This window comes from Erinaceus europaeus, chromosome 13 (assembly GCF_950295315.1).
Source record: "Erinaceus europaeus chromosome 13, mEriEur2.1, whole genome shotgun sequence".
NCBI lineage: Eukaryota > Metazoa > Chordata > Mammalia > Eulipotyphla > Erinaceidae > Erinaceus > Erinaceus europaeus.
Genome location: NC_080174.1, coordinates 69,112,406 through 69,128,654, shown reverse-complemented (window position 1 = coordinate 69,128,654; position 16,249 = coordinate 69,112,406). Strand labels below are relative to the sequence as shown.

General features: G+C 45.8%; 1 protein-coding gene across 3 annotated transcripts in view; it reads right to left on the bottom strand.

Moving 5' to 3' along the window:
• INPP5B (inositol polyphosphate-5-phosphatase B) overlaps window positions 1–15,723 on the bottom strand; it is a 96,513-nt gene extending 80,790 nt beyond the window's left edge. The window contains exons 1-6 of one of the 3 annotated variants that reach the window (XM_060206180.1): window positions 15,454–15,723; window positions 15,023–15,117; window positions 12,905–13,020; window positions 12,738–12,767; window positions 8,567–8,677; window positions 747–848 (exon numbers count right to left, since the gene is read on the bottom strand). In XM_060206180.1, coding sequence (XP_060062163.1) covers window positions 747–848; window positions 8,567–8,677; window positions 12,738–12,767; window positions 12,905–13,020; window positions 15,023–15,117; window positions 15,454–15,510 — 511 coding nt within the window. In that variant the 5' untranslated portion in view covers window positions 15,511–15,723. Of the gene's footprint in view, window positions 1–483; window positions 584–746; window positions 849–8,566; window positions 8,678–12,737; window positions 12,768–12,904; window positions 13,021–15,022; window positions 15,118–15,453 lie in introns of those variants that run through there. The other 2 variants (XM_060206179.1, XM_060206181.1) reach the window with 2 other exon arrangements.
• Between the last annotated feature and the right edge of the window lie 526 nt (window positions 15,724–16,249).

Genomic DNA, 16,249 nt, shown 5'->3' with positions numbered 1-16,249 from the left:
CTCTGCTGGCTCCAGGTGTGCACACAGCCAGCCCACCGCTCTGACACCGAGGCAGGCGGAGGGACAAGGCAGCCAGCAGCCCCAGACACACAGCGATCACCACTCAGGCAGACTTTGTCACGGGGAGTGCACCTCCACACCGGGCAGGGCTTTCGAAAGCGAAGGAAGAGAAGAGAGAAACTGAGGCTCCGAGGGGACCACAGACGGGCCCCAGCGAGCCGAAGACGGAGCTTTACAGCCCCGGCGCCCAGATTCCTGCGTCCCCCGCGGCCACCCGGCCGCCTTTCTCACGCCCCGCGGAGGGCGACTAACATTCCCACCAACTTCAGCCCCGGAGTCCCGCCTCCCGAGGGCCAGGACCTTGATCCCTGTATGACCCGTGTGTCCACCGGCCAACCCGCAGACCCTGCCCACACGAGGGTCCGACCCGCTGCCGCCCGCGGCCCATAGCCCCGGCCCGCCTCCCCAGCTCTCCTTTCAAACCTGCAGAGTCTCCCTCCCGAGAGCTGGCGGCGGCGGACATTTCCCTGCCAGCTTCCTCAAGCTTTTCATCACACCGCCAGCACCGCCCGGCCCGCAGAGGGACCCGCCCCCGGGTTCCACCTGAGCCAATCGAAGGCCGGTGTGCCTCACCGCCCCGCCCCTATCAGAACGCGGCCCGCCCCCTGCCGTCTCCTCCAATCCTCAGCGCTCTTTTCGAGACGGGCACCTGCCTCGGCCAATTCTCGCGTGCCGGGGCTAGGTACCTAGGTTCCAACCACGTGGCATGGGCTCCTTAGGCTCTGGCTTGTTGCACCTGTGTTGAGACAGCCATAGGAACTGAGGATCCCGGGTCGTGGGGTGGAAGCCTGCGGCAGAAACCAGGAGACAATACTAAGTCACCGACTCGCAGAGCCAGTTGCACCTGTTCATCATCATAAGACAGATTGCTCCTCCTCTCGGCAGAGTCTCCAAGCCTGTTTTCCCTCTCTTGAGATTCACATGCAGTAATAAATGTGAAAATAAAAAGCAAAAGTGCTCTTCCAAGATTGAACCTCCTCAGGCCTCTTAGTAACTAAAGTTTGTGCTTCATAACTATATATTACCTCCTTAACTCTCACAACAAACTTTAGGAGGTAGGAAATTTATCCCATGGCAATTGAGTTCAGGGATGAAGCCTAAGGTTAAAGGGTAAGTGTTGCGTGAGAGTGGAGACTCAAATAGGAAGGCGGGCAGTAGCGCAGCTGGTTAAGCGCACCTAACACGAAGGCCAAGGGCCAGCGTAAGGATCCCGGTTTGGGTTTGAGCTCCCCACCTGCTGGGAGTCACTTCACGGGCAGTGAAGCAGGTCTGCAGGTGTCTTTCTCTCCCACTTATCTTCCCATCCTCTCTCAATTTCTCTTTCCTATCCAACAACAAGAGCAATGGCAACAATAACTACTACGGCAACAACAATGGCAACAGAATTGGAAAAATGGCCCCCAGGAGCCGAGGGTTCGCAGGGCAGGCATGGAGGCCCAGTGATAACCCTGGAGGCAAAAAAAAAAAAAGAAACAGTCAGTTGGAAAAAGTGGGTTACGGGCTTAATCTACCCATGTTCTCTATTGGCAATTTTCAAAACACACACTTAAATAAAAACAGTGGTGTGGTCCTGGAGGTGGCGCAGTGATAAAGCTTTGGACTCTTAAGCATGAGGTCCTGAGTTCGATTCCCGGCTGCACATGTGCCAGAGTGATGTCTGGTTCTTTCTCTCTCCTCCTATCTTTCTCATTAATAAATAAAATCTTTTAAAATAAATAAATAGATAAATAAAAACAGTGGAGATGTCATGTTTCCCTTTTTAAAAAAATTGTTTTAAAGATTTTATTTATTTATTAATGAGAAAGATAGGAGGAGAGAGAGAGAAGGAACCAGACATCACTCTGGTACATATGCTGCCCAGGATTGAACTCAGAACCTCATGCCTGAGAGTGCAGTGCTTTATCCACTGCGCCACCTCCCAGACAACATGTTTTTCTCTTAAGCCTTTATCCAAGTTGCTGTCTTTTCCTAGAAATTATTTTTTAATTAATTATTTTTATCTCTTTTTATAAATTTTTTCCTATATTTAATTTATTCTAATGAAAGGGAAAAGGAAAAAAGGATGGGAGGGAGAAAGAAAGAAAGGAAGGAAGAAAAGAAAGGAAGAGAGAAAGAAAGAAAGAAAGAAGCCTGAGCACTGCTCAGCTCTGGTTTATGCTGGTACCGAGGATTAAACCTGGAAGGTCCCAGGCATGAGAGTCTTTTGCATAACCATTATGCTGTCTCCCCAGCCAAATTTATTTATTTTTAATGAAAGAGAGAGAGAACGAAAAAGATACAGGGTACTGATCAGTTCTGGCTTATGGTAGTGCTGGAATTGAACCTAGACACCTCAGACATCTAGAAATGCTTAGTCTCTACATCTCACTCAGATCCAGGACAGTCTGATGCCTCAACACTTAACTTCTATGCTATTTTTCTAGTTCCCTTTACCTGTATGAATATGACCAAACTGAACTGGATTTGTGAGGTCATCATAAATGAGGAGACTTGAATCCAAGTCTTGACTACGGACCTGCCAAATGCAGCTTTTTAAATTACTTTTTCATCCAAATAGTCAAAGTTCTCAGTAGTAGGTTAGGCAAGTTAATATTTCTACTACACAAATAATAAAGCCAAAGTCTAAAGACATAAAATAAATTATCCATATTTGCATCTAGGATGTGGCAGAACTGACTCTCTGGATGACATAAGTTTAAAAAGAAAAGATTTATTTATTTATTTTTGAGAACCATAACATCACAATAACACATGTGATGCCAGGGATTAAAGTTGGGAACTCATGCCAAAGAGTTAAACACTTTATCCATTGTGTCATCTCCCCTAGACCACTAGATATATTGGCATTGAGTTAGAAACTAAGTTCCAAGCCTGCAAAATAACTCAGTTGGATAGTGCGCTGTTTTGCCATGTGTGTAACCCAGGTTTGAACCTGGCCCCTACTGCACTAGAAGAAGTTCAGTGTTGTGGTCTGGGGGGTGGTGCAGTGATAAGGGCTTTAGACTCTCAAGCATGAGGTCCTGAGTTCGATTCCCAGCAGCACATATGCCAGAGTGATGTCTGGTTCTTTCTCTCTCCTACTATCTTCCATGAGTAAATAAATAAAATCTTTTTTTTAAAAAAAAAAGTTCAGTGTTGTGATCTCTCTCTCTTCTATTTTTAATTAATTAATTAATTAATTGTTTTTAATCAGAGCTCAGCTCTGGTTTATGGTGGTGCAGGGGATTGAACCTGGAACTTTGGAGCCACAGGTATGAGTCTCTTTGCTTTACTATTATGCTATCTACCGCCACCCTCTCTTCTCTCTTCTCTCCTTTTCTCTCTCTCTATATGTGTGTGTGTATGTATATATGTATGTATATATAATATGTACATATTATATGTGTGTGTGATTCTTTCACATATATGAGTCATCCTATAACAATGAAGCCTCACTGATGTGCTCCAAACTTGTTCCTACTACTTTCGTACCTCCAATCCCTGACCTTTTTCTGCACAGCATTATCTACAAAAATCTGAGTGGGGAATCCAAGTTGCTTTTAGCTGTAACATCTTTCTGGATTCCAACCCCTTTATCTGTGAAATGCAAAGGGATGAACTGATGGATGTCTTAAATGACTGACAGCTCCCCTCTCATCCAATTCCCTCCTTGAGAAGCTTACACCATAACTGCTCAGAAGAGCTGAGTTAGTGCTGTTTTCCTGAAGGTGTCCATCAACATTTGTTCAGAAGAACACATAAGGGGACTAACAGACCTAAGTCTAAAAGAAGGAAATCACCCTCTTTCTCTTTAATCGCCACAGCAGGGAACCAGGATCTAGTCACCCATTCAACAAATATTAAGTGCTTTCCTGCCAGACACCCTTGTACCCACTGTACCCACCGACAATAGTTGTAAACACAACCCAAACTCACCACTACTATTTCACCCACCCCAGTACCAACAATATGATCTCTGCAGTCAATTTTCATTCTCTCTCTTTATTTTTATTTTTTTAATTATCTTTATTTATTGGATAGAGACAGGTAGAAATTGAGAGGAAAGGGGATGACAGAGAGGGAGAGAGACAGAGAGACATCTGCAGTCCTGCTTCACCACTTGTGAAGCTTTCCTCTGCAAGTGGGAACCAGGGGATTGAACCTGGGTCCTTGCACATTGTAACACATGCACTCAACCAGTGCGCCACCACCTGGCCCTAATTCTCTTTAAACAAATAAATATAAATAGAGACGGAGAGAAATTGAGAGGGAAGGAGAAGATAGAAGGAGAGAGACAAAGAGAGACACCTGTAGCACAGCTTCACCAATTGTGGAAGCTTCCCCTCCCCCCACTCACAGGGGGGACCACAGACTTGAACCTGGGTTCTTGCACATGGTGATATGTGTACTCAACCAGGTGCACCAATTCCCAACACCCCTATATCCCAATTTTTTTGGAAGTTATTTATTTATTTATTTATTGCCTCCAGCGTTATGACTGGGGCTCAGTGCCTATACTACAAATCCACTGCTCCTAGAGGCCATTTTTCCCATTTTGTTGCCCTTGTTGTAGTTGCCATCGTTATTGTTGTTATATCTGTTGCTGTTGTTGGATAGGACAGAGAGAAATTGAGAGAGGAGGGGAAGACAGAAAGGGAGAGAGAAAGATAGGCACCTGCAGACCTACTTCACTGCTGGTGAAAGGACCCCCCTGGAGGTGAAGAGCTGGGGGCTCAAACCGGGATCTTAAGCCAGCCCTTGCGATTTGCACCATGTGTGCTTAACAAACTGCTGCGTTACCGCCCAGCACCCTATTTACTTATTTTTATTTGCCACCAGGGTTATCACTGGGGCTCAGTACCTACATGACAAATCTACTGCTCCTGGTGACCAGCTGCCCCTCTTTCTTTTATTTGATAGGACAGAGGAAAATTGAGAGTTGAGGGGGAGAGAGCTTCATCAATCCTAAAACTTACTCCCTGTGGGTGGGGACTGGGGGGATTGAACCCTGGTCCTTGCATATAGTAACATAGTAATGTGTGCCCTCAACTGGGCACACTCAGCCCCTCCGTTCTCATTCCGTGTGTGTGTGTGTGTGTGTGTGTGTGTGTGTGTGTGTGTGTGTGTGTGTGTGTGTGTCTTCTCGCTCTTTCTTTGGAGGAGTTAACTTGAGTCTGGTGCCTCAGACCACTTGGCCATCCTGACACTCTTTGTTGTTGTTGTCAACAATAACACCACCCCAAGATGACTTTTTCAGATTAAAAGAGAGACAAAGAGATAGGGAAAGGCACTATAGCACCAAAGCTCTCTCCAGTACAGTGGGGGCCAGGTTTGACCCTGCGTTTGCCCCTGGGAAAGCAGTTACACTATTCAGTCAAACTGTCCAGTTTTTTTGCCCTCCCTAGCCTCTTTTTTTTTTTTTTAAATTCCTGAACCACAGCAATACATTTCCTGTGATCTCCCCGCTCTTTCTTTCTTACCAGTTGTCAGGGGAACTAATTTAACATGCAAATCCTGCCTTGTCATTCCTTAGTTTAAAATTCCCACAGTTCTCCACAAGGGCAAAGTCCAAACTCCTTGTTGGTGATTTTAAATCTCTTCTTGAGCAGCCTCCACTGATCTCTGCTGACCCCTGCTGGCTCAGCTCAATCTATACCCTCCTTAGTCCCAAAGGACTGCTTTTCCCTTCAACTACCACTTTTAGCTTGTTTTGTGCCTGAGAGAAAACTCATTCATCCTTCAAGTATCAGTTTAAATATCACCTCCTACCTGAAGTCTTTTCAGATCCACTCACATGAACTAAGTAAGCACTAGAGCAAAACTTAAAAGAGCTCACTCGAACTCTAGAATAAATTAATCCTGTCTAACCCTGGGGTCTGATTAAGTACATAGTTTACCAGCTATATATGTAACCTCTCTGAGTCTCAGTTTCCCTATCTATAAAGTGGAAACACTGAGGGCTAGGGAAATAGCACAGTAACTATGCAAAAGACTTTCATGCCCAAAGCTTTGAGGTCCCAGGTTCAATCCCTGGCACTTCCATAAGCCAGAGCTAAGCAGTGCTCTGGTAAAAATAATTGATTAATTAAATAAAGTAGGGGACAGGCAGTGGCGCACCTGGTTAAATGCACACATTACAGTACACAAGGACCTGGGTTCAAACCCCTAGACCCCACCTGCAGGGGGAAAACTTCACAAGCAGTGAAATAGGTCTGCAGGTGTCTCTCTGTCTCTTTCCCTCTCTATCTCCCCCTCCTCTCTCAATTTATCTCTGTCTCTATCTGATAACAAGTAAATAAAAGATTTTTAAAAAGGAATAAAAAGGAAAGAATCTTTAAAAAATAAACTAAAGTGGGGGGTGGGTTGTGACGCGGCAGGTTAAGCGCACAAGACTACATAGGGATCCTGGTTTGAGCCCTCAGCTCCCCACCTGCAGGGGAGTCGCTTCACAGGCGGTGAAGCAGGTCTGCAGGTGTCTATCTTTTTCTCCCCTCTCTGTCTTCCCCTCCTCTCTCCATTTCTCTCTGTCCTATCCAACAACAATGACAGCAATAAGAACAACAATAACAAAAATAAAATAAAATAAAGTAAAATGCAAACATTGATAAAGATCTACATCATGGGGGGCAGGTAGGCACCTGGTTAAGTGCACATACTACAGTGTGCAAGGGCCCAGGTTCAAGTCCCCCTGGTCCCCACCTGCAGGAGGAAAGCTTCATGAATGGTAAAGCAGGGCTGCAGGCGTCTCTCTGTCTCTTTCCTTCCTTATCCCACCACCCTCTCATATTCTCTCTGTCTCGATCCAATAATAAAGAAAAAGAGGGGCTGGGTGGTGGCTCACCTGGTTGAGCACACATGTTACAATTTGCAAGGACCCAGGTTCGAGTCCCCAGTCCCCACCTGCAGGGGGAAAGCTTCACGAGTGGTGAAGCGGTGCTGCAGGTGTCTCTCTCCCTCTCTCCCTCTCTATCCCCCCTTTCCTCTTGATTTCTAGCTGTCTCTATCCAATAAATAAATAAAGATAATAAAAAAATTCTTAAACTCAGACTTAGTTTAAAAAAAAAGATCTACATCATACAGTTGTGGTAATAACTAAATGAGAAAATGTGAAAGGTCCTTAAAACAGTATCTAACACTCAGTCAGTCAACAATGAATATCACCTAAGCTATAAGCCCTCTTGCACAGAAAGGAGAAACATTTTTCTGAGTTCCCTCTGTGTCCTGGGAATTTTACGTGTGTTAGCTCATTAAATTCACATAATCCCTTGAGTAATGTACATTTTATATATAAAAGTCTATAAAACTAAGAATGGAAAAGGTGAGATAGCTAAGCACCAGCAAAGATATGAAGGGAACAGAGTCATTGCAAAGTCCATGCTCTTTGCTCTTATTACTAATGTTATCCTTCCTGCAACTGTGAATGATAATCAATAAGTAGATATTCTTTTTCTTAGAGAAGGCAGAGATAGAGAAAAAAGGAGGGAGAAAAAGAGACCACAGAACTGAAGCTTCCTTCACTGTTGGGCTCCAGTCTGGCAAATAGCACACTATCCAAGTAAGCTATTTCACTAGCCTTAAAGTGAACTATTCTTATTACTTGTATATTTTGGAAATATATTTCAGGCAGTAGCACAATGGGTTAAGCGCAGGTGGCACAAAGCGCAAGGGCCGGCTTAAGGATCCTGGTAGTGAAGCAAGTCTGCAGGTTTTTATCTTTCTCTCTCCCTCTCTGTCTTCCCCTCCTCTCTCCATGTCTCTCTGTCCTATCCAACAACAATAACTACAATAATAAAACAACAAGGGCAACAAAAAGGGAATAAATAAATAAATAAATATTTTTTAAAAATAAAGTGAGAACCAGGAAGGTAGCTCAGGGATAGAGAGTCTATGTGAGGGGCTGGGTGTTGGTGCACCTGGTTGAGTGCACATGTTACAATGCACAAGAACCCAGGCTCAAGCCCCCACTCCCCACCTGCAGGGGGAAGCTTCGTGAGTGGTGAAGCAGTGCTGCAGGTCTCTCTCTCCCTCGCTCCCTCTCTCTCTCTGTCTATCTCTCTCTCTCTCCCTCCCTCCCTCCTCCCTTCCTTCTTCCCTCCCTCGCTATCAATTTCTGGCTGTTTCTATCCAATAAATAAATAAAGACAATAAATTTAAAAAGAGAGAGAGTCTATTTGCATGAGACTCTGAATTTGATCCCTAATAACTATGGCTGGCAGAGAGAGGGAAGATGAACCTTTAGAAGCTGCTGACTTGGCTAACTTGTAAGAGATGTTGCATCAAAATCACAAGCCTCCTCCCGCTCCTGTAATCGTGCCCAGAACCAGGAGGGCCAAGGTATTAAAATTTAGGTCTGGAAATGGGAAAACTACAAAGCAAACACCATGGTTGACTGGCAGCCTCATGGCAACAACTCTGAGTGGGTACAGAAACCATGAAGTGTGAATCCAAAGTGTGGAAAGTCCATTGGAATGGAGAGCTCAGTTCCCAGTCAGCCTCCCAGCCTGCAGGGAGCCCGGAATCTACCTACCTGAACAGGCCCTGGCAACTTCTTGGAGGAATGTTCTGGTGTGTGAACCAAAGGGTAGCTGGAATAAGAGGCTGAGGTCTGCTGTGTCCAGCTGGACAGTCACATCTGAACCTGCAAAAAGGAGGATAGAATGAGCACTTGGGCCCCAGGAGCTAAGTACTTAAATGCACCAAAGAGTGGTGTTCTCAGAGTAGAGATGCAGCAGTAAGTCAACTTTTTATTTTATTTTTCCCCGAGCAGTTCAACCTTTCAAAGTCCCTTCAGTCCTTAAACAAGCCCATAAGGACTGCTCTTGGGGCAATGAGGGAACCCTCTACCTTCTGCTCCAAATTAACATCATCCTCGGGAGTCAGGTGCAGTGGGTTAAGCACATGTGGTGTAAAGCACAAGGACCGGCAGAAGGATCCTGGTTTGAGCCCCCGGCTCCCCACCTGCAGGGAAGTCGCTTCACAAGCGGTGAAGCAGGTCTGCAGGTGTCTCTCTTTCTCTCCCCCTCTCTGTCTTCCCCTCCTCTCTCCATTTCTCTCTGTCCTATCCAACAATGACAGCAATAACAACAATAATAACTACAGTAATAAAACAACAAGGGCAACAAAAGGGAATCAATAAATAAATAATAAAATAAAATAAAAACATCATCCTCAGTCATGAAGAGGGCAGACCAGGCTCTAAAAAGTCAATAAGCCTTGCCCCAGAAGTAGTAGATGGAATTGGAAAAGAACAAGTTCCCTGACTTGTAGTCTACCTGCCCCCAAGAGGTGGAATGAAAAGCATAGAGACAGAGCAGAGAGGGCTATTCCCCAGTCAGTCCACCTGACAGCCAGGCATGTGCTGGGCATCAGGAAAACTATGGTGAAGAGGACTGATCTTTAAGGAGACAGGCTGTGTGTGTGTGTGTGTGTGTGTGTGTGTGTGTGTGTGTCTCACTGTGATTCCACTGGGGCTTTGTGCCAACCTGATTCTACTGTGCCCTGCAGATTATTTTTTCCAGGTGTAAGGGATTAGGAGAGGAGAGGTAGCACTGACCACCACCCCAGCATTCATGAAGTTGCCCCTTTGCATGGTACTCCCATGTGTTAGCTGGAGCTTGAACCCACATCCTTATGCATAGTACAGTATACACTTGACTGGAAAAGCCATTCCCCACCCTCTGTGGATATGTCTTATTCAGTGTCACCCCAGCACCCAGCAGACACATGATGAATACTCAGATGAGCTTAACTAATGCATGAGTAGTAGCAATCAAACAGAAGAACAGTCAAGAGTACAGGTTCAAGGTGCCTGGGAGGTGGCTCACCTGGCAGAACTCACAATTTAGCAAGTGTTGAGGGCCTGGGTTTGAATCCACCATATGGGAGCACCATGTAAAGGAGAATATTTCTTTTCTTTTCTTTCTTTTTCTTTTCTTCTTTTTTTTTTTTTTTTTAGATAGGACAGAGAGAAATGGAGAGAGGAGGGGAAGACAGAGAGGGGGAGAGAAAGATAGACACCTGCAGACCTGCTTCACCGCCTGTGAAGTGACTCAAGAAGAATATTTCAAGAGAGTTGGAGCAATACTGTGTTGCGCTTCTCTCCCTCCCTCTGTCTCTCTCTCACCAAAAAAATAAAGAATGAAAAAGAAAAAATGAAAAGAGGGTGGGTGGGTGGTGGCACATCTGGTTGAGTGCACATGTTAACAGTGCGCAAGGACCCAGACTCGAGCTCCCGATCCTCACCTGCCATGGGAAAGCTTTGTGAGTGGTGAAGCAGGGCTGCAGGTGTCTCTCTGTCTCTCTCTCTTCCTACCACTCCCTTTCCTCTCAATTTATGGCTGTCTCTATCAAATAAATAAATAAATAAAAAAGAGGGTGTGGGTGGTGGTGCATCTGGTTCAGTGCACGTTACAATGCACAAGGACCCAGGTTCAAGCCCCCAGTCCCCATCTGCAGGGGGAAAGTTTCACAAGTGGTGAAGCAGGTCTGCAGGTGTCTCTCTGTTTTTCTATCTCCCCTCTTCCCTCTTGATTTCTGACTGACTATCCAATAAATAAAGGTAATTAAAAAAAAAATAGAAGAGGGAGTCAGGCAGTAGCACAGCGGGTTAAGCGCAGGTGGTGCAAAGCACTAGGACCAGCGTAAGGATCCCGGTTCGAGCCCCCGGCTCCCCACCTGCAGGGGGGTCACTTCACAGGCAGTGAAGCAGGTCTGCAGGTGTCTTTCTGTTCCCCTCTCTGTCTTCCCCTCCTCTCTCCATTTCTCTCTGTCCTAACCAACAATGATGACATCAATAACTACAACAACAATAAAGCAACAAGGGCAACAAAAGGGAAAATAAATAAATATTTTAAAAAAGAAGAAGAAGAAAATGAGCAAAGGAAGGTTTGGCCAAATAGCTCATCCGAATAGTGTACTTGCTTTGCCAGACTTGTGACCCAGGTTCAAGCCTCACCCTCCCTGCACTGGGGGAAGCTTAGATGTTATGATATTTTTACCTCTATTTTCCTTTTTAAGATGATTTTATTTTATTTTACTTATTAACTTATTAAATTTTTACCAAAGTACTGCTCCATTCTGGCTACAGTGGTGCAGAAGATTGAACTGGGGAGCCCAGAACCTCAGGCATGAAAGTCTTTTTGCATAGCCATTATTCTATCTCCCCCAACTACTCTCTTTTTCTTTTTCTTTTTTTTTCATTTTTTTCCTCCCCATGATTCTCTCTTTTTCTGTCTTGTCTCTCCTCTCTCTATCTGGAAAAAAGTGTCTACATGGAGCAATGAATCTCTAATGACAACAAAAATAAAAGTGCAGTCTCAGAGTCTGGATTCTGAGTCTGTATCCTGCTGTCTCTCTCTTAATAAGTATGGAATATCTGTTTCAGTTACCTTGTCTGTAAAATGGGAATAAGAGGGAGCCTGGTGGTAGCACAGAGGGTTAAGCGCACTTGGTGAAAAGCGCAAGGACTGGCATAAGGATCCTGGTTCGAGCCCCTGGCTCCCCACCTGCAGGGGAGTCGCTTCACAGGCGGTGAAGCAGGTCTGCAGGTGTCTATCTTTTTCTCCCCTCTCTGTCTTCCCCTCCTCTCTCCATTTCTCTCTGTCCTTCCAACAACGAAGACAAGACAATAATAACTACAACAATAAAACAACAAGGGCAACAAAAAAGGAATTAATTGATTAATTAATTAATTAATCTTTTTAAATGGGAATAAGAACAGTATGGTCCCATAAAATTGTTATGAGGAACTATAACAAGGCATAGTACCTGGAACAAAGTAACCATTGGTTAATTAGTCATATCTACTACTGCTACAATTCCTGTAGCCTAGTAATGAAGACACATTGAGCCACAAGTAATAATTAAATAAAAATAAATAAGAAGTGGTCCAGGAGGTGGCACAGTTGATAAAGCACTGGACTTTCAAGCATGAAGTCCTGAGTTCAATCCCCAGCAGTACATGTACCAGAGTGATGCCTGGTTCTTTCTCTCTGTCTCTCCTATCTTTCTCATTAATAAATAAATATTTAATAAATAAATAAATAATAAAAGAAAGAATTAGGGGCCAAATGGTGGCATGCCTGGTTGAGCACACATATTACAATGTGGAAACGCCTGGATTCAAGCCCCACCCCCTTTGCAGGGTGCAAAGCTTTGTGAGCAGTGAAGCTATGCTGCAGGTGTATCTCGTTCTTTCTCCCTCTCTATCTCCCCCTACCCTTTATATTTCTGGCTCTCTGTATCCAATAAATAAAGATAATACATTTTTTTTTAAAAATAATTAAAAAAAAAGAATTACACCATTGTGAGTGATAGACAACTAGCAAGGATGAGAAAAAGGAACAACATGTATTCATGAATTACAATTTCAGGAGTTCAATAGTTTTCCCAGGGGACAGCAAAGTGTGAACTGAAGCTAAATAGAAATTGGTGTAGGGGCTCTAAGGATGAGGGAACGTGCAAGGGCTCTGTGCCAAGATGTCACATTTGAGGTGATGGCAGCAACCAGAGAATTCCCAGCACAGCAACAAGGGAGAAAACACAGGAAGCTAAGGCTAGAAGCAGGGCCGGCCAGGTCCCACAGGGTTTTGGCACAGCGGGATATCAGAGGGTGCTTTTATTCCATGCCACTCCTCTCTCAGTAGATGCTGTGTTCAGTTGGTCTCTGGCTGGGACCCTGGCTGAAAAGGACCACTCACCAAGAATGTAGATTTCACCATCTGGGGACACTGTGAGAGAGAGAAAGAAAAAGTAATTTAGCAGTTGAGCTCCCCAGCCCCAGTAATGTCCCTGCTCCCAGGCCCCACCCCCAACAAGGGCAGAATGTTGGGGTGGGGGGGGAGGGCAGGTGGAGAAAGACTCATACCACCCATCCCTGTGGCACCTTCTTCCAGCGTAAAATCCCGAGAGACCGGCACTATTTGGTCCAAAGAGACATCTTCCCCGGTAATGGCCATCCTCCGATGTGTATACAGGAAGAGGCTGGGGGCAGGAAGCAGAAGTGAGGACAGTCCCGTTGGCCTTCAGGATGCTCATACAGCCTCCTTGGTGCCTCGGGCTGTTCTGGTGGCACTCAAGGACGCACACGCCTTCCCTTTTTCTGTCTAGTTTATCAGAGATTGCGACTTAACAGATGGGGCATTAAAACTGAACTTTTCTTCCTTTGGGAACCCCTGCTTTGTTAGTAAAATGTGCATTCCAGCAGTAGGTGACCAGCGCAAACTTAAGTCACCCCCTTTCTCTCCCTGAACCAGTTTCTCCATCTGTAAAGTGAGGGTGGTGGATTAGAAAAGGTAGGAAGTTGGTGGGGAGATGATGCACTGGATTGAAGACACATGTTACAATGTGTAAGGACCCAGGTTCAAGCCCCCCAATCAGAGGTGAAGCAGGGCTGCAAGTGTCTCTCTTTCAATATCTCCCCTTCCCCTCTCAATTGATCTCTGTTGTTATCCAATAAATAAACACATGCATAGGTAGAAGACCCCTCCATCCTAGTTTCAGACCCTAGGGTTCATTTTATGACTACGAGACCTTCGACAAGTATTTATTCTTTCTACTTCTTTGTAATATGAGAGCAACACTGAACATTTGTTTACTTATTTATTATGAGAGAAAGGAGGAGGAGAGAGAGAGATCACCAGAGCATCACTGTGGCATATGTGATGCCGGGGATCAAACTAAGGACCTTATGTTTGAGGATCTAACATTTAATCAGTCCACTGTGCTGCCTCTCAGGCTGCCAACATTAATCACTCTTTTAAAAAATATAATTATTGTATATTTATTTTATTTGAGATGACAGAGAGAAATTGAGAGGGGGCAGAGAGAGAGCAAAAGAGAGAGACACCTGTAGCACTGCTTTACCACTCCTAAAGCTTCCCCCTACCAGTGGGGACTGGGAGCTTGAACCTGGTTGTGTGCTGAACCACCTGTACCACCACTCAGTCCCTGAAAACTCTTTAAAACATTTATCAGGGAGTCCTGCGGCAGCGCAGCGGGTTAAGCGCACGTGGCGCAAAACGCAAGGACCGGAATAAGGATCCCGGTTCGAACCCCTGGCTCCCCACCTGCTCCCCACCTGCAGGGGAGTCGCTTCACAAGTGGTGAAGCAGGTCTGCAGGTGTCTCTCTTTCCCCCTCTCTGTCTTCCCCTCCTTTCTCCATTTCTCTCTGTTCTATCCAACAACAACGACATCAGTAACAACAACAATAAAAAAGGGCAAGAAAGGGAATAAATAAGTATTAAAAAAACATTTATTAATTTTGGAGTCAGGCAGTAGCGCAGCAGGTTAAGCACACATGGCGCAAAGCACAAAGACCGGTGCAAGGACCGGTATAAGGATCCCAGTTCGAGCCCCTGGCTCACCACCTGCGGGGCGGGGGGAGGAGGGGAGGGTAGATTCACAAGCAGTGAAGCAGGTCTGCAAGTGTCTATCTTTCTCTCACCCTCTCTGTCTTCCCCTCCTCTCTCTATCCTATCCAACAACAACATCAGTAACTACAACAATAAAACAACAAGGGCAACAAAAGGGAATAAATAAATAAATTTTAAAAAAAGATTTTAATTTTATTTATTTTGGATAGAAACTGACAGAAATCAGAAATTGAGAGGGAAACAGGAAATGGGGGGGGGGGGAGACCTGCAGCCCTGCTTCACCACTTACGAAATTTTTACTTCTGCAGATGGGAACTGGAGGCTTGAACTTGAATCCTTGAATATTGTAAAACATGCTCTCTATCATATGTCACCACCCTACCCCTTATTGTTTATTTAAATTTATTTTTGAGCAAATATATATGAAGGACTTAGAAGTGTTTCAAAATAGTAACTATCGTTATTTCAGAAGACTTACACTACACTAGAGGGATAGTTGAAGTCCAGCTGGAGAACACAGTGAAGGACAAGCTGTGAAAAGAACCCTCCAGACAAGCAAGGAACCCCCCCACCCCTCCACACACCCCCCCCCCCACACACACACACTTACGCGTGTTCCTGGCCTCCGTGCTCCAGGCGGTACCGCACCAGCCCCAGGAGGCGGCTCTGCCGGCTGTCTCCCTCACACAGCACACCTTGCACCGCCTGCTGCTCAGGGTCAAGGGAAACCCAAAGGAAACCAAAGCCCAGTCTCTCTCCCACTTTCCCTCCCCTTCTCTTGCCCACATAGATTCATGGTGTGACTTTGGGCAAGTCACTTCACCTCTGTGAAATAGAAATAATAGTCCCTAACTTCACAGCAGTGTGAAAAGTATTGAAAGCACCTGGCAGAAAGTCTGGTACTGAGTAAGGACTTAGTAAACACTGGTTCTCTTCTCCCTTGATAGCACACAATGAGGATGGAAAGCACAGACACCATCTGTCCCACTTCGCAGGGCCAGGGCCAAGCCAGGGCTGGGAGTTCAGTACTGGCAAGGATATGATGATGCAATATTCTCCTGCAGCCAGGGTCTCCTGGATAGCCACAGATTGGTCCATGCTGGGCCCTGCAGGACAGACACACTCTGGAGGAAGGCAGACAGGAGCTAGCTCCTTGTGGCCAGCAAGTTACCCTACAGGTGAAGATTCAACCTCAGAGGGTTGAGGGAAGGGGGTGACAGGCAGAAGAGGCCTCCGTGCACGTGCACGGAGAAAATAGGAGGGCCTAGCCCTCTTCCTGCTCCTCCCTAGAATAGGCCTTCTGCAATTTCCTTCTGCACGGCCTTCCCTTTGCCCCTGTGAGATGTACAGTTTGTTGTAAGACTCTGGGAATGAAGGCATCCAGCTGTTCCTGAGTGAGGGTCCAACATATTTGTTGGAAGTGAAGCGCTCAGCCACATCACTGGAGGGGTACCCAATTCCATTGCCCTACTTTCTCCCTGCCTCCCCCACCCCACCCCAAACAGAGCTCTGCTGGTGTCTATATGGAAGGTGTCAGTAGTGCATCTATATGGAGTTGGGGGAACATCACATTACTCTCGGGGATGAAGGATCTCATCCTGAGCAAGGCCCCCAGTCCTGATCTGCTTTCCTCGACGGCAAGGAAAATGTCCCTTTGCTCCCTGGCCCCCTCCCAAGAGGCCACATTGCATCAGCCACAGGCCAGGGGGTGCCCCCGTACTGATGGTTATAGGACAGGGGTCCCGTCCCTCAGCATGCCCACTCTTTCCTGCTCAACCTTGTCCTGGATTTCCTGCTTCCATCCCCTTGTCACTGCCACGTACCTTCAGAGCTGTCA